General features: G+C 40.8%; 1 protein-coding gene across 1 annotated transcript in view; it reads right to left on the reverse strand.

The window, feature by feature from the left end:
- Positions 1-18,791, reverse strand: part of LOC120534746 (zinc finger protein 93-like) — a 96,091-nt gene that overhangs the window by 31,757 nt on the left and 45,543 nt on the right. The window contains exon 2 of the mRNA XM_039762327.1: positions 464-921. Coding sequence (XP_039618261.1) covers positions 464-842 — 379 coding nt within the window. The 5' untranslated portion in view covers positions 843-921. The remainder of the gene's footprint in view (positions 1-463; positions 922-18,791) is intronic.

Here is an 18,791-nt window from a genome sequence, read left to right on the forward strand (position 1 = left end):
TAAAGATAGGAGGGTCAGGGAGTGGACTGTGAATGTTTAAACGATGTGTTCAGGACTGACAAGAAGCCATCCAAATGTTTGTGTTATTACAGTAGTTTAGGACAACTGAGGCCGTCTGTAATCAGAGCTTAGTTGAAGATTGGACTACATTGTTAAGAGGAATTAATATGGATACCCAGGAAATTCCAGAGGGATCAATACCTTTGTCTTGCTCTTGGACATTTGTATAGCACTCTTTATCGAGGATAGGCTGAGGACTTCTACATAAAGTCACTATAATGGAAGAATAGCAAACTGCTAAACCTTTCATAACAATAGATAAAATCACAAACTATATTTAAACACACAATAAAATAAAGTATTTTCACTCTATTTCTAAGTTTCTCCTAAGAATCACAAGATCCAACTTTTGAAGCTCATGAACCCCAAACCTAAATCTTACACATTTTTATTTTGCACTTACTTTTTCCAAACTTCTTTGAAGGTGGTCGCTTATGTTTCTGAGCTCTAACAGATGTAGTTTCCACAGCCCTCTTTGGTTCAGACTCTAATGATTCAGACTTCACATTGATAGAAGGATCTGGAGATGAACAGTGTCTGCTCTGAGAAGAGTCTAACCTGGTCACCACACCATCTTGACACCCATCATGACGGTTGTCTTCTTTTACACTGTCCAGCTTTGTATGGTTATGTGTCTCAATACTGACAGACTTCTCTTCACGTTCTTCTTTAATGCCCACTGGCTGCAGTTTACTGTCCTCCTCCTTGATGCTCAGACTTTTCTGTTTAAGGTAGATGGACTCCCACTGACAGTCCTTCTCCTTCATATTCATTTTCTCCATGATATTTGCGTCCACATCACAGGTGTCCTGTTTCACATCTACTGAGATGTTCCAGCAAACAGCAGCTTTTTCTTTTTCTCTGTGAAAAGAACAGGAATCAACTTCATTAGAACTTCATCACTTATGTCTAAAGACACTTGAATTTCATTTTAGGACAGGCTTTATGTTATGGTTTATGTAAAGTTAGACAGTTTGTAACATGCTGACAGTAACTCAATGCTCTTCATTTCAGATGATCAGAATCTTGGGAGTGGAGTGAAGATCCAACAGACTCTGAAACAAGAAGACCATCTTACACAGTTGTGGGTCAGCAGTAGTCACTACTTGAATTAAACATACAGTGCTGCTGGGGTCACAGAGTTTTCTTATCAGTTTATATTAATAACAATAACACATTTTATTTAATAGGCTCCTTAATTAGCACTCAAGGTTACCTTACAATAAAGTTAAACAACATTAGTAAAATTAAAACAAGAGAATGATAAATCAAAAAGAAATAATTAGCAAACAAACAAAGATAACTGGCAGTAACAGTGCAAAACTCACAATTGGTATGCCAGTTTGAAAAGATCAGTTTTGAGGGTAGTTTTAAAATGTGTTATTGAATCAAGCTGACAATTATGAGAGGGAAGAGAATTCCTGAGTTGAGGAGCACTATGAGAGACACTCGAGCTCCCATAGCACTGAGTCTGATGTGTGGTACAGAAAGCTGAGCTGCAGATGAGGATCTGAGTGAGCGAGAGGAGTTTCAGTCTGCAGGAGATCAGCGAGGTTGTGGAGAGCTTTAAATGTTAAGAGCAGTGTTTAGTATTGTATTCTGTAGTTAACAGGGAGCCAGTGAAGTTTAAAGAGAATCGGTGTAATATGTTCAGTGGATTTAGAACAGCAGGTTATTATCCTGGAAGCAGAATTTTGAATAAGTTGTAAGCAATGGATATATTTTTGTGGTATGCCAGATAGAACAGCATTACAGTAATCTATACGTGAGGTGACTCGGGCATTAACTAATACTTTAGAACTGGGTTGAGCAAGAACAGGACAAAGTCAACAAATGTTTCAGAGATGGAAGAAGGCAGTCCAAAAAAATGTTACTTTTATGGGAGGAATTATTTAATAAAAATAATAATTATTATAATTGTCAATAATAGTTTATAAATTGATATAAATAATTGCATTTAAATGATTCACCAAAATCTATTGTATGTAAATGATATTAATGAAGGTTTGTACAAGTAGGCGCACAGGATTGTGTTAAGAAACAGAAAACTCTGGAGGGAGGACATGAAAGAGGAACCTAACTTTGCTGAAATGCGCAGCTGCAACAGGAGAAGACAAGCAAGTGAAATAAGGGGTTTGTTAGCTTAGGCTGACAGGTGTAACCGATGGTGCGTAACTTCTATTTCTGTCAGTAGGTTTGACAAACCGTTTCAATTCATTAAAGGCCTCCAGAACCCTCTTAACCCACTGAATCAATCATAACTTTTGATTGGGCTATCAGATTTAATAAAACCACCTTGTTGTCACTAAATGTTTTCAAGTGCATTGTTCTGTTAAACTGTAACCATCCCTTCTCCATTAGTAAATAGCTGATTTGACCTGACTTCAGCTACTTAGCTGTACCGCCATAACAGGGATGGATGTGTGTCGTGTTAAAAGGAAAAAATGTTTTAACTCCATAAGAAAGGGCAGAGCAGGCTCTTTTCAATTCTTCAATGTGGGAGGTGACATAATTCACATCTTCTATCACATTCTGATGACCAGTGTGATTTTCTACATTGCAGTGTGTTGAGCTGTGCACATCACGTCACGAGAGGCCGACTGAATGAACAGGCTATTTAAAAGGGCAAGATCAGTCATGGGACGCACCCTGGACCCCATAGAGTTCATAGCTGAGGAGAGGATTAAAACATAACTGAGAGCCATTATGAACAATGCAGCACATACCCTCTCTCACACAGTAAAATGGAGTTCTTTCAAATCATTCTGCATAAGTACAGTAATCTCTCGCTATATCGCGCCTCGACTTTCGCTGCTTCACTCTATCGCGGATTTTAAATTTAAGCATATCTAAATATATACTCAGCAAAAAAAGAAACGTCCTCTGACTTTCAACTGTTTTTACTTTCAGTAAACTTAATGTGTAAATATTTGTATGAAAACTAAAAGAGTCAACACCATAAGACATAAACTAAAAATGTTTTACAATGTGTCCCTGAATGAAGGGAGGCTCAAAATCAAAAGTACCAGTCAGTATCTGGTGTGGCCACCAGCTGCTTGAAGTACTGCAGTGCATCTCCTCCTCATGGACTGGACCAGATGTGTCAGTTCTTGCTGTGAGATGTTACCCCACTCTTCCACCAAGGCACCTGCAAGTTCCTGGACATTTCTGGGGAGAATGGCCCTAGCCCTCACCCTGCGATCCAACAGGTACCAGACGTGCTCAATGGGATTGAGATCCGGGCTCTTCCACTGCGAGGATGATCAGCTGTCGTTCCTGTCTCCCTGTAGCACTGTCTTGGGCGTCTCACAGTGCGGACATGGCAATTTATTGCCCTAGCCACATCAGCAGTCCTCATGCCTCGCTGCAGCATGCCTAATGCACGTTCACGCAGATGAGCAGGGACCCTGGGCATCTTTCTTTGGGTGTTTTTCACAGTCGGTAGACAAGTCTCTTTAGTGTCCTGCGTTTTTAGAACTGTGACCTTAAATGCCTACTTTCTGTAAGCTGTTAAGGTCTTAACGACCATTCCACAGGTGCATGTTAATTAATTGATTATGGTTAATTGAACATGCATGGAAAACATTGTTTAAACCCTTTTCAATGAAGATCTGTAAAGTTATTTGGATTTTTAAAACATTATTGTTGAAATACACAGTCCTGAAAAAGCGACTTTTCTTTTTTTGCTGAGTATATATCACGGATTTTTCGCTGGTTCGCGGATTTCTGCGGACAGTGGGTCTTTTAATTTATGGTACATGCTTCCTCAGTTTGTTTGCCCAGTTGATTTCATACAAGGGGCGCTATTGGATGGCTTAGAAGCTACCCAATCAGAGCAAGTATTAAATATTAAATAAAACTCCTCAATGATATAAGATATGCTTCTTGCGCGGTGCTTCATTGTTTGCATTTCTCTGTCTCTCTCACTCTCTGTCTGACCGAGGGGGTGTGAGCAGAGGGGCTGTTTGCACAGAGGCTGTTTGCCTAGAGGATACGGACGCTCTTCTACAAAATGGCGCTTTATCGCGGTGCTTGGCAAACATAAAAGCACGTATTGATTTTTTGATTGTTTGCTTTTATCTCTTTCTCTCTCTCTCTCTGACATTCTCTGCTCCTGACGGCGCTCCTTTGAAGAGAAGATATGTTTGCATTCTTTTAATTGTGAGAAAGAACTGTCATCTCCTTCTTGTCATGGAGCACAGTTTAAACATTTGACTAAAGGGTGTTATTTCATGTCTAGAGGGCTCCAATAATGTTAACAGGGTGGGAGAGTTTATAAGGGCTTAAAATATATAAAAAGAACCACACAAACATATGGTTTCTACTTCGCGGATTTTCACCTATCGCGGGGGGGTCTGGAACGCAACCCCCGCGATCGAGGAGGGATTACTGTATGTCAAGAAACACTACGGGGGCTCCTTTATCCCAACAGTAATACGTCTGCTAATGTCTCACGCTTACTGTGACAGCCAATTCAGAACATTTCTTTCTTTTTATTTTTCTTGCTTCATAGTCATTCTGGTGTGTGTTCAGACCAAAGTGTGTGTGTATGTTTGTTTACTTATTTATCTACCTTTTTTATATTTTCTGTAAATTCTACCTTGTGACAAATAAAGTTCCACTGAGTCAATTCTATCTATTACTGATCACAGGATTTGCTTAATCTGTTTGTTTAAATTGATGCAAATGTTTTTAATTTTATTGGTTACAACTTCAGAAGAGTGACTTTGATACAATACGTATGTCAGTTGAGCCAGTTAGTGAGGGAGATTGTGGTGGTCAGCTTAATAATTAGGGAGTTTGGTCGCAGGTGGACACACAGCTGACATCGCCGAGTGCAGGTGAGACTTGTGCTGGTATTTCTTAAGAGGGCAGCATTTCGTGTTTGAGGTGATTACTGTGCTGTGAGAAAGACACCCACCGTGTGGACTGACTGAGGGGGCAGGAGAGGTAAACATTTGAGATGGTGGTGGTTTTTAAATTGATTTTATGATCTTGAGTTTACTTTGTTTTGGGGGGTAGATCTTGCTGATTGAGATCAAAAGCTGGTGCTGTGATCGTCTCAGTGAGCACTGAAGAGGTAAATCTTAGCTCTACTTAAAAATTAATCCACAAATCGATTAACGAAAATCAATATTTTTTTATGTTATGTTTAACAGTGGCTGTTGTTGGCCTCTGTTTCCTCAAATTGTGATTATTTATTGAATTAATGTATTTACCAGCTTTCTGCTGGTCAGTTGAAGGTGGCATTTGGAGTTGTAAATCAATCTGCACCACTTTCTCCCTAATCTTTGTCAAATGAGCTTGGACTGTAGGAATACACGGTAAATAATCAAAATGTAGAGTAGGAGGTGGCGACTGTGTGACTGGATGATGTGAAGAAGAAAATGGACTTGAAAACGTGAAGTGAACTGGAGACACACACACTGATGACTGAATAGAAAAGACACACGGGCAGCCACATGGGGACTGACTCAAGTAAAGTTCGCTGCTGGGCTGGAGGTCGTGCTGCTCGCCCCTCACTTAAATCAGTGCAGTAACTCTGAATTGAGCGAATGAGAACTTACACATCCATAAAACGGTATCTCCAAATCCTGAGCACTTATCTTTGTTTGTCACTCCGTGTTCAAATTCTTAATGTGAATACTTTTCAGCGAAACATCGCACTCTCAAATAACCTTACAGTTTTTATATAACTTAATATGAATCTATGAATCAATTTACACTCATCGCCATACTTTAATAATTGTTGTAATGTCAATTTACCCATTCTTAAAGATTTAAAATGTTGAACTTGATGTATTTTATATGCCACACTCCCTAATAATACACACTCTACAGTCTCTAGCTGATTATGTGATCTACACACTCCAGACTGGTGCTGCCTTGTCTTGAATTGTGTATAATTTAACCTAAAATACCCAATCCCGATGCGTGTTAATATCATTTCTTCTCTTCTTGTTCTGCCCCCTTTTCCTATGAATCTCACTCTGCTTTCTACTCTGTACATATGCCTTCCCTTACTGTCAGTGTCCCAAATGATTTGCCACATCTCATCGATTTTTATTCGCGTCAGTCTGTTAACTTCTGATTTGCTGAAAGCTAATTCTAATTCAATAATAGAAGATGCCAAATCATCAACAATTTTGTTTCCTTTGACTCCTTTATGTGCTGGGACCCATAAAAAATCTAGCATATCAACTCAAATGCTCTAATTGATATAAAATTTGAAGTACTGTGGCAGACCAGTTTGAATTCGCTCTGCTATACAGTTTAAGCAAAAGAAGATTACGAGGTGACATAACTGAAGTGTTTAAAATTATGAAGGGAATTAGCCCAGTGGATCAAGAGGGTTATTTTAAAATGAGTTCATCAAGAACATGGGGACACAGATGGAAACTTGTTAAGGTTAAATTTCGCATAAACAGACAGTTTTTCTTCACACAAAGAACGATAGACACTTGGAATAAGCTACCAAGTAGTGTGGAAGACAGTAAGATGTCGGGGACTTTCAAAACTCGACTTGATGTTATTTTTGAAGAAATAAGTGGACAGGACTGGCGCTTTGTTGGGCTGAATGGCCTGTTCTTGTCTAGAGTGTTCTAATGTTCTCCACAGCAAATTTCAAAAATGTCCACCCGCAGCACATCAGAGAGGCTGAGAGACACAGCGCAGATCAGTCACCGGCACACACAGACACACACAGGGGAGACTCCAAGGTGAGCGCTGTTAGTATTCATTGATCCAAACTCTGTAGCTGAAATACTGTACTGTGTATGTAAAGTGTAATGTGACTAAAAGTATGTGCTGCACAACTAAATAAAGCTGTCATTTAACATGAAACAGCGCCTGGACATCACTTTACATGCCTTGTGGTGAAAAGAAAACCCGGTGAGTTTTACGGAGGTTGACATTAAAGGTTCACTTGAAAGCTAAAGCTAAAGAGCAGTGCAGATTAACACAGCTCTCTATGTGAATATAAGGTGGTGCAACTCTGGACATGTAAACATCAAAATCTCCACTTGCTGCAAACTGTTGGCCGTAAGTGTGCATCCCTATTAGCCCATCATTTTTGTTATTGTTTACATCCCTCCTCGAACGGACGTGGAGATAGCGGGTGATATCATCCATTCTGTTGTGGCTAAATTACAAACATAACACCCTGAGGCATTTGTGCTAATCTCTGGAGATTTAACCATGTGACGCTGGACAAAACATTACCTGCCTTCTCCCTGTATGTGGATTGTAACACCTGAGGAAATAGGACTATTGACCTACTGTATGCAAAAGTTAAAGACGCATACAGAGCCACCCCGCTGCCTGCGCTTGGGAAAGCAGATCATAACCTGGTTCTGCTTCAGCCTCACTACAAACCAAGAGTGAGGGAGCTACCTACAACCACACGCCATTCAGGAAGTGGTCCCCTGAGGCAGAGCAGGATCTGAGAGACTGCTTTGGAATTACGGACTGGGATATTCTGCAGGAATTACATAGTGAGAACATTGAGGAGGATGTTGACTGCACTACTGACTACATCAACTTCTGTATGGACGTGGATTAAAAGTGACATTAAGGGCCTTTTGAACCAGAAGAAAAGGGCTTTTAAAGGCGGTGATCAGCGTGAGCTCAAGCGTGTGCAGAAGGAACTCCGAGTCCAGCTCAGGGTGGCGAAAAAGTAGTACAGGAGAAAGCTGGAGCAGAAGTTGCAGAATAACAGCATGAAGTGTGGGATGGGATGAAGATCATCACTGGCTGCAGCTCGAAGTGGAGTGCCTCCATCGAGAGACATGGATAGAGCAAATCAGATGAACAACTTTAACAGGTTTGACCACCATAACTCACTCTCACCTCAGAGTACTGCACCCTCCACCCATCCTTTCTACGGATACTAGCATAGGAGAGAGTTTCCCCCCACCCACAAATACAGCAGCCCAGGTAAGCAGAGAGATGAGGAAACTTTGTGCCAGCAAAGCAATGGGTCCAGATGGAGTATCGCCACAACTGCTGAAGGCCTGTGCGTTGGAGCTGGGGAGTCCTCTACAGTGCATCTTTATGTTGAGCCTGGAACAGGGGAGAGTCCCGAGGCTTTGGAAAACATCTTGCCTCACCCCAGTCCCAAAGGTATCATGTCCTGCTGAGCTGAATGACTTCTGGCCTGTCGCTCTGATGTCACATGTGATGAAGACCATGGAGCAGCTGCTGCTTCACCACCTGAGGCCACAGGTCTGCCACGCCCTCGACCCTCTGCAGTTCGCATACCAGGAGAAGGTGGGAGCGGAGGATGCCATCATCTACATGCTACACCGATTCCTCTCCCACTTGAACAGAGGCAGAAGTGCTGTAAGAATTATGTTTCTAGACTTCTCTAGCGCCTTCAACACCATCCAACCTCTGCTCCTCAGGGACAAGCTGAAAGAGATGGGAGTAGAGTCATACCTGGTGGCATGGACCGTGGACTATCTTACAGACAGACCTCAGTATGTGCGCCTCAGGAACTGCAGGCCTGACATTGTGGTCAGCAGCACAGGAGCGCCGCAAGGGACTGTAATTTCTCCGGTCCTGTTCAGCTAACATACATCAGACTTCTAATACAACTCGGAGTCATGCCACGTGCAAAAGTTCGCTGATGACACTGCTATCGTGGGCTGCATCAGGAGTGGGCAGGAGGAAGAGTATAGGAACCTAATCAAGGATTTTCTTAAATGATGCTACTCAAACAACCTACAACTGAACACCAGCAAAACCAAGCAACTGGTGGTGGATTTTAGGAGGCCCAGGCCCCACCCGGACCCCGTGATCATCAGAGGTGACGGTGTGCAGTAGGTGCATACCTATAAATACCTGGGAGTGCAGCTGGATAATAAATTGGACTGGACAACCAATACTGATGCTCTGTGCAAGAGAGGACAGAGCCGACTATACTTCCTTAGATGGCTGGTGTCCTTCAACATCTGCAATAAGATGCTCAGATGTTCTATCAGACGGTTGTGGTGAGCACCCTCTTCTACGTGGAGGTGTGCTGGGGAGGCAGCATCGGCGCCAAGACAAACTGGTGAGGAAGGCAGGCTCTATTGTAGGCATGGAGCTGGACAGTTTGACATCTGTGGCAGAGCGACGGGCACTGAGCAGGCTCCTGTCAATCATGAAGAATCCACTGCATCCACTGAACAGGATCATCTCCAGACAGAGGAGCAGCTTCAGCGTTGGGGGCAAATGCTAACATTATACAAAGTTATTGTCTGTTATACCTGCATTTTTATCACTCTTTAATTTAATATTGTTTTATAGTATGCTCCTGCTGGAGTATGTGAAATTCCCCTTGGGGATTAATAAAAGTATCTATCTATTAATCTATATATCTAGACTTGCTTTAAACGCCTCTGACATTGTCAGAAACATCCCTCCCACGTGAACACATCTTCAAGGTCAGAATAGGCGATCAGTAAAAGTCGTCTTATTCACAGCACAGTATAATAACAAAACATTTCCTTAAATAAAAATGATGGTATCCTGTCTCTATCATTCCTAATCAATCTTCTTGTTACATGAGCACAATCCCAGTCACCAACACAATTACTGTGTACCCCCCCCTCGCCTCAAACAATCAATTAAAGAACAAATTCAAAGTGATTACTTTAATATTTAATCATTTAAACCCATCAACCTGCAATCATTAGCCATAGCAACAATTGAAAATGTCAGTAAAATGTTTTGATTTGTTACTCATGTGAAACAAGAGGTGTTTACTTTTGATAAATCTTTACAAGTCAATGAAAAGAGGCAAAGGGATGGGGGGGGTGTATTTATGAGAAGAGAGCATTATGGTGAGGGAGGAGTCGTGACCCGTAATACTAAAGCTCTTCTTTGCAGTATTAAGGGTTCTACCAGTCAGCATTTATAAGAGGTATAATTTAGAGTTGTGTCAAGTCAAGTCAAGTCAAGTCAACTTTATTTATAAAGCACTTTACTTACAACAGCCGCTGACCAAAGTGCTGAATACAGGCTAAAATAAATTTTAAACAAAACAAACTAATAAATAAGTAGATGAAATACAATCAAAAAACAAATTCAAAACTATAGTAAAAAACAACTAAACAGAGTTAACACAGAGTAAAATCAACTGCTCACACAGGATCAAATGCCAAACCAAAAAGGTAAGTCTTAATAGCAGACTTAAAAATGGGCAGTGAGGAGGCCTGTCTAATGTGGATCGGCAGTGAATTCCAGAGTCTTGGAGCCACAACGTAAAGCCCTGCTCCCCTGAGCTTTACGCTGAGTCCACAGGAACATCCGAGAAGCAATGGACCAGCTGATCAGAGTGGCCGGGAAGAGTGCACTATGCAGCTCAGCGAGGTAGGGCGGAGCAAGCCCATTAAAGAACTTAAGAACACATAAAAGAATCTTAAAATGAACTCTAAACTGAACAGGTAGCCAATGCAGTGAGGATAATATAGTGTGATGTGCTCATTCTTTCCATTAATGCCAGTTAAAAAGGCGTGCAGCATTTGCACCAGCTGCAACCGAGACGGAAATGGACTGGCTAACACCAACATACAAACGAATTACAATAATCCAATCGGGTTAAATGAAGGTGTGGATTACTGTTGAAATTGATCTTTGAAAGAATGTTTTTATCTTCGCCAAACGTCTTAGCTGATAAAAAACAGATTTCACCACCACACTGATCTGACCGTCCAGTCTAAAATTCTCATCTATCCTAAAACCCAAATTTGTAATAACAGGCGTACCATATTGTGCAAGGGGACCCAAATCCACAGGAGCAGAAGTAGAAAAAGACCCACTGGTGCCCCCAGGACCAAAAACTATAACCTCTGTCTTATTTTCATTAAAACTTAAAAAATTCACTGCCATCCAAGCTTTCACCTCTTCTAGGCACATAACCAACATTTGTATGGAGTAAGCATCCTTGCGTTTGAGGGTACATATACTTGAGTATCGTCTGCATAACAATGGAAAGCAATTTTATGCTTTCTAAGAATAGAGCCAAGAGGTAGGAGATACAAAGAAAATAGCAAAGGACCAAGTATGCAGCCTTGCGGAACCCCACACGATAGTAAAGCAGAGGAAGATCTAAATTCATCCAGCCTCACTGAAAAAGATCTCTGAGTCAAGTACGATTTAAACCACGCCAAGGTGGTACCACGAATGCCCACACAGTGCTCCAGACGAGATAATAAAATACTATGATCAATAGTATCAAAGGAAGCTGCTAAATCGAGCAGAACTAAAATCACATAATCCCCTGAGTCTGTTGCCAAAAAGATGTCATTAAAAACCTTCAGTAATGCGGTTTCAGTACTGTGAAATGGCTTAAAAACAGATTAAAACACTTTGACTACATCACTTTCATCTAAAAAGGCTTTCAATTGAATATACACACTTCTCTCCAAAATTTTGGAGAGAAATGGAAGCTTGGAAATCGGCCAAAATTGGATAGTACAGTGGGATCTAGGCTTGGTTTTTTGATCAATGGTTTGCACTATGGCATGTTTAAACAAATTAGGAACTACGCCTGAGGAAAGGCTACTATTGATAATAGCAAGAACAGATGGTCCTAAAACAGAAATAATCTCTTTAAAAAGAGAAGGTGGGACAACATCAAAAGGAGAACCTGAGGGCTTCAATTGACCAACAATCTCATATAGACAAGATAGAGTCACCGCTCAAACTGATAAAAACAGCAGAGCAGGGGAGAACGGCTAAGGAATCATAAACAGTCAGAGGTATATGAGCCCTAACATTATTCACCTTATCCACAAAAAAGTGCAAAAATTTCTCACATGTCTCAAAAGAGGGTTCTAGACAAGTATTCTGTGGAGCATTGTGGAGAACCCTATCTATAGTGTCAAATAACACACAAGGTTTATGACAGTTTGACAGAATAATATTTGACATGTACGCTCTTTTGGCGTCTTTCACAATAAACTGATAACGACGCCAGCAGTCTTTTAATATTTGAAGCGATACATGCAAATTGTCCTTTCACCATTTGCGCTCAGCTCTTCGGCACTCGCGTTGTGTGTCTTGACCCAAATTATTATTCAGACACAATCATTTAAAATGTACTGATGACCTACAAACATTCATTTCGCCTAACATTTCCATCATGCAGAGTTCAAATGAAGCTCAATGGATAAGGATTTGAAATGCCAATTGGACAAGCGCAGTGGAAATTAGCACCTCGTGGTTTGAAGCACTGAGCAGACATGTGCAGTTCAAAGGATGCTTTATGAAGCCGCGACCCATTCAAAGCCATATAGTGCTGTACAGTACTTTATTACAAGTCTACCAAACATTTGATATTTAACCCTCTAGTGATATTTTCTAATTTGTATTGATATAACACACTTCGGTTGAGTTCACTGACAGACTGAAATGACAATTCAGGTAGTTGCTGGCAATTAATATTTGTTACTGGTTCGCAGTAATTTAGTTTGTCTGATACTTTAGGTCAAATACATATTATTTTATTTTACATTATATATTATACATATTACGAATTTCACAGTTAAATGTATTAAATTTTGTATCTGAGTAGTTGGAGACATTAATGACACTGGTGTCATTATAAATGAGTGCTGGCCTCAGTACAACAGGCTGGTGTAAGAAATACAGGTGAGAAAATCCAAATGACAGTAGACACGATCAGATGTCTGGCCACGGGAGGTGCTGCTATTAACTCCAGTTGGTATGACTTTGCTTTTGTAAACTTTCCTTTCCAAATATCGAAGTAAGGATTAACTTCAAATGTAATCTGTATTTAGAAAGTATTTTAATTCATTTTGCAGTGGTTTGTAAACTACAGTGACCACATTTTTCTGGGGGCAACCTGGGACACCAGGCGGGGGGCCGGAGCCCCCCAGAAGCCAGATAGACTTTAATAATGGAAATGCCTATTTTCATGTTTCCTGCATCTTATTCTGTACGAGTTTCTTCCATTTGAAACAATCATATTATTAAACACAAACATATACCCATTTTCAAAGTAGGGTTCTATACCATTGAATGCTATTTTTGTGAGTTACAGGCTAGATCTTAACAAAAGCAGTTCATGAAATTGACTGAAAAACATGCTTTCATGAAGAACAAATAAACTCATTAGTGTACATTATTAGGTCAGTTACACTTTGCAGGATAAACGTTAGCTTCATTCACTATATTTGCATACCACGATTACATATGCTACTGCTAGTGCGTGTCCTGACTTCAAAAGAAGAAACGGTAAACCAAATTCCAAAGAGGCAATGGAAGAAGCAATGTCACTCTGCACTCTAAACTAAAGGAAAACAAAGTAAAATACAGATGTAAGTGTAAGGAACAGTCAAGCATCCGCAAATGTTGTTGTGACTTGTGTCAAATATTCATTCATTATTAATGTAAATTAATATTATCAGATTCACAACTCTGACGAAATTTACAGAGAGTACAGTCTGCAGACTTCAGATTATACAGTAAAGTGTGTACAGCAGTACTTACTTAAAGAATAAAGAGCTAAAATTAAAGTTTAAAAAAAATAAACTTTGTCAGTACTTTCAATTTTGTCCTGCAAAATAAATTGTCAAGTTTAACTCTTTTAAGTTTAAGCTTTAACTTCAGTGAAAACGGCTCACCTCAAACGCCGATTGGACTTGAAAGTGAATGACTGAATCAGGCATCAGCTCTTATATTAGGCTCAGAGCAGGAATAATAAGATAATTCTTGGCTCAGAGCATAGCATAATCAAAGCGTGTCGTGATCACAAGGCACGGCCGATACCATCCGACGATGTGTCCGATTCCGCCTTCTCGCCCTTCGTGCGTTTCCATACTGCAAACAATGGCCACCAGCAGGTGTCAGACTCAGAAGAAGGTCGACTAACCGTCTGACGTCATGATGGGTAGAAAGTATGATATGGAATCAGAAAGACTGAAGGCCTGGGGGTTGGAAAATCTAGACGAGAACAGGCCATTCAGCCCAACAAAGCTCGCCAGTCCTATCCACTTGCTTCCTCCAAGAAAACATCAAGTCGAGTTTTGAAAGTCCCTAACGTCTTACTGTCTACCACACTACTTGGTAACTTATTCCAAGTGTCTATCGTTCTTTGTGTAAAGAAAAACTTCCTAATGTTTGTGCGAAATTTACCCTTAACAAGTTTCCAACTGTGTCCCCGTGTTCTTGATGAGCTCATTTTAAAATACAAGTCTCGATCCACTGTACTAATTCCTTCATAATTTTAAACACTTCAATCATGTCACCTCTTAATCTTCTTTTGCTTAAACTGTAAAGGCTCAGCTCTTTTAATCTTTCCTCATAATTCAACCCCTGTAGACCTGGAATCAGCCTAGTCGCTCTTCTCTGGACCTTTTCTAGTGCTGCTATGTCCTTTTTGTAGCCTGGAGACCAAAACTGCACACAGTACTCAAGATGAGGCCTCACCAGTGCATTATAAAGGTTGAGCATAACCTCCTTGGACTTGTACTCCACAGATCGTGCTATATAACCTAACATTCTGTTAGCCTTCTTAATGGCTTCTGAACACTGTTTGGAAGTTGATAGCTTGGAGTCCACTATGACTCCTAAATCCTTCTCATAAGGTGTACTCTCGATTTTTCGACCGCCCATTGTGTATTCAAACCTAATATTTTTACTTCCTATGTGTAATACTTTACATTTACTGACATTAAATTTCATCTGCCACAAATCTGCCCAAGCCTGTATGCTATCCAAGTCCTTCTGTAATGATATAACGGATTCCAAATTATCTGCTAATCCACCTATCTTGGTATCATCTGCAAACTTAACCAGCTTGTTACTTATATTCCTATCTAAATCATTTATATATATTAAAAATAGCAGCGGCCCTAGCACTGACCCCTGTGGAACACCACTCTTAACATCGCCAGTTCTGATGAGGTTCCTCGCACCATCACCCTCTGCTTCCTGTGTCTGAGCCAATTCTGCACCCATCTAAAAACATCACCCTGAATTCCCACTTCTTTTAACTTGATGCCCAACCTCTCATGTGGCACCTTATCAAATGCTTTCTGAAAGTCCAGATAAATAATATCATAAGCTCCACTTTGATCGTATCCTTTTGTTGCCTCCTCATAGAATTCCAACATGTTAGTAAAACACGACCTCCCCCTTCTGAACCCATGCTGACTGTTCAGAATAACTCCTGTCCTTGTCATGTGTTGCTCAATCTTATCCTTAATAATTCCTTCCATTAATTTTCCTGTGATGCTTGTTAAGCTTACTGGCCTATAGTTGCTTGGATCTGCCCTGTCACCCTTTTTATATAATGGGATGATATTTGCCATTTTCCAGTCCTTTGGAATCTCTCCAGTGCACAGTGACTTCCTAAAAATGTGTCAAGGGTTTATATATGTACTCACTAGCCTCCTTAAGAACACGAGGATAAATATTATCTGGGCCTGGTGATTTGTTTGATTTCATCTTATTTAATCTGAGCAGCACTTCTCCCTCTACAATTTCCAAATCCCTCAGTACCTCCTTAGTAGTTGTGTTTACCTCTGGCAGGTTATCCACTTGCTCACTTGTAAACACCTCAGAAAAATGTAAGTTTAGGGCATCTGCTATTTCATTGTCTGTATCTTTTAATTCCCTTTACTATTCCTGATGAACTTGACCTCCTCCTTAACTGTTCTTTTACTACTAAAATACTGAAAGAATCTCTTGGGGTCTTCTTTCGCCTTATCTGCTATATTCCTCTCCAACTGTCTTTTAGCCTCTCTGATATCCTTCTTAATGGTTGCCCTCATGTTCTCATACGCTACGGTTCTCTTTGCAGTCATTAGTCTTATATGCCTTATACAGCAGTTTTTCCTTTGCAACTTCTTTTTAAATCTTTATTAATCCATCGTGGAGATTTTTTAGTTTCCTATTACTTCCAAATTTAGGTATGTATCTGTCCTGCATTACATGTAAAACATTTTAAACCTGTTCCACTGCTCCTCGACTGTCTCCACATTTAAAAGCTTATCCCAGTCTATCCTACTTAGACTTTGTCGCATCTGCTCAAAATTAGCCCTACTAAAGTTCAACTTAACAATTTTAGTCTTTGCATCTGTACTCTTACAAAATACTGAGAATTGTATTACATTATGGTCACTTGACCCTAGTGGTTCAATCACCTCTACACCCTCAATTCTATCCTGATTATTACAGAATACTAAATCCAGATAGGCTTCACCCCTTGTTGGTGCTTTAACATGCTGTGTTAAAAACAGTCGCGATTACTTCTAAAACTCCTGCTCTTGTGCTCCTCCATCTGTAAGGTTATCCCAGTTAATATTTGGATAATTAAAGTCCCCATGACTATAATATCCCCTGTAAACTTGCCTTTTGATATTACTAAAAGATGTGTGTTGAAATTACTGTCTGAATTGGGTGGTCTATAACACACTCCTAAAATGAGACCTTTTTCCCTAATATTTTCCAGGCGAAGCCACATGTCCTCACTAAGATGGGGCTCATCATCCAACTGAAGATGACTTACATTTAATTCCTGTTTGGCATAAACAGCAACCCCACCTCCTTTTCTGTTCTGTCTATCCTTCCTAAAAATGTGTATCCCTCTATGTTACACTCATCCCCATCTTTGTTATTTAGCCAGGTTTCCGTTATTGCTATAATATCATAATTGTGCTCAGCTACATACAACTCCAACTCACTTACCTTATTTTTGATACTTCTAGCATTAAGGCAAGCTATTTTTAATGTGTTAATCCTTCTATCTTTACGTGTTTGCTTAAAATTTACATTACTATGCATTTTTATTTCTACACCATTGTTTGTTCTTCCATGTATAGATCTAAATCTGGCCTGTCCTAAACTCCCTGCCCCCATTCCCTAGTTTAAACAATCCTCGACTAGCCTACACATACGCCTCCCCAATACATTGGTGCCCCTCCGGTTCAGATGTAACCCGTCCGGCGAACAGGTCCCATCTGTTCCAAAAGGAGTCCCAATGCCCCATAAACCTATACCCTTCTACCCTGCACCAAGATTTGAGCCGCGTTAAGCCTTCTAATCTCCTCAATCTTACCTGGACTGGCGTGGCACAGGCAGAACTTCGGAGAAGACTACCTTGTCAGTTCTGCTCCTCAGCTTGGTACCTAACTCTTTGAATTTGGATCGCAGAACTGACAGACTACCCTTATGTATGTCATTTGTTCCAACGTGGACAATGACAACTGGATCCACCCCGCTCTGGCCAAGAGCCTATCCACCCTTCCAGGAGGTCTCCCACCTGTGCTCCCGGAAGGCAACACACCGTCTGAGAGACTCTCTCTCTGGAGCACACCTGCGCTTCAATCCCCCTAATGATTGAGTCCCCAACTATCACTACCTCTCTCTTTTTGGGAACTGGTTTTGAGGTGGCCCGTTGGGGCTCCTCAACCCTGCCTACCACCTCAGAATTATCAGAGTCACCGTCCAGCTCCGCCAGGACATGATAACGTTAGACACTTCTAATTCTGGGGTTGATGCCGGACAGTGTGCACCCTTTACCTTCGCCTTGCGACCGTGACCCACCTATTCCTACCTGTCTGGTCTGGAATCTCCTCAGCGCCACCTTAGGGGTGCACACTATCTCTCTAAAGGACACCTGGGCCAAGTCCGCCAATTCTCTATTACAACGCAGGTCAGCCAACTCCTCCTCCAGTTCAGACCCTGAGCTCGAGGTGCTGGATCAGCTGGCATCTCTTGCAGATGTAGCCCTCATAGACAACTGGCTCTTCCAAACCATCATCTAAAAGTCCAACATCCAACAGGACTTGCATTGCACTGGCCTCATTATTAAAATTTGATTTGGGATTACTAAGCTGCCTTAACTATATATTTTTTTTTCTTAAAATTAAATTTCTTCTTCTTTCAGCTGCTCCTTAACTTAAATGGTAACACTAAGATCTGCTACAGATATTTTACACCTTTTCCCCCTTAAGCTCCTGTACTGTTCTCCCTCTCAGCTGCCTGCCTTTCTATGAGGTTAACTTTACTTTTCTCTGTCTCTTCTAGCTTTGCGCTCTTCTTACTTATAAGCTCTTCACTCGCACTGTTTGTATTCCCCCGTATTAATGAACCAATACGCTGTCGCCCACTTAACTGTTCTGCCTCTGGACGCTAAGGACTGTTTAATCTAAAATAAACAAATAAATAAAACTTTACTACCTTATTTGCATCCTACTGCTCCTTGTGCCTGATCGGTGTCTTAACGCAGGCCGCTTACCTGCGCACTACTGAGTTTCCACCTTTTACTGCTTTGAAGTCAGCCGCGGCCTTTTTCTTTTCCTTTAAACTAAGGAATCGCTGTTACGACGACGCGGTTATTTATTTACAAATGCCGATATCAGTTACTGCTGCTTTCTACCCGCCGCCTCGATGCTAATTCAAATACAGATAACAAGAAAAAGAACAAGTACAAATAACTTTTCCAAGCGCACTTCCAAACACCCAGCTACTTTTGCTCTTGTGCGGGCGAAAAAAAAAGCAAAAAACCCTTCTAAAGGGAAAAAAGCTTTAAAAATTCCCACACGGTTCCTTAGAGGCAACCAAAACCCAAGTTTTTAAGAGCAAAATGTATTTTTTTAATGTAAATCTCACACCACAGAACAAACCAACACTCTCAACAGACTCTAGCGTTTGCAAAGCACACGTCAGCACAAAGCACACGTGACTCTCAGCTCTGAGCACAGAAATTTCAAGGATGA

This window comes from Polypterus senegalus, chromosome 8, assembly GCF_016835505.1.
Source record: "Polypterus senegalus isolate Bchr_013 chromosome 8, ASM1683550v1, whole genome shotgun sequence".
NCBI classification, from domain to species: domain Eukaryota; kingdom Metazoa; phylum Chordata; class Cladistia; order Polypteriformes; family Polypteridae; genus Polypterus; species Polypterus senegalus.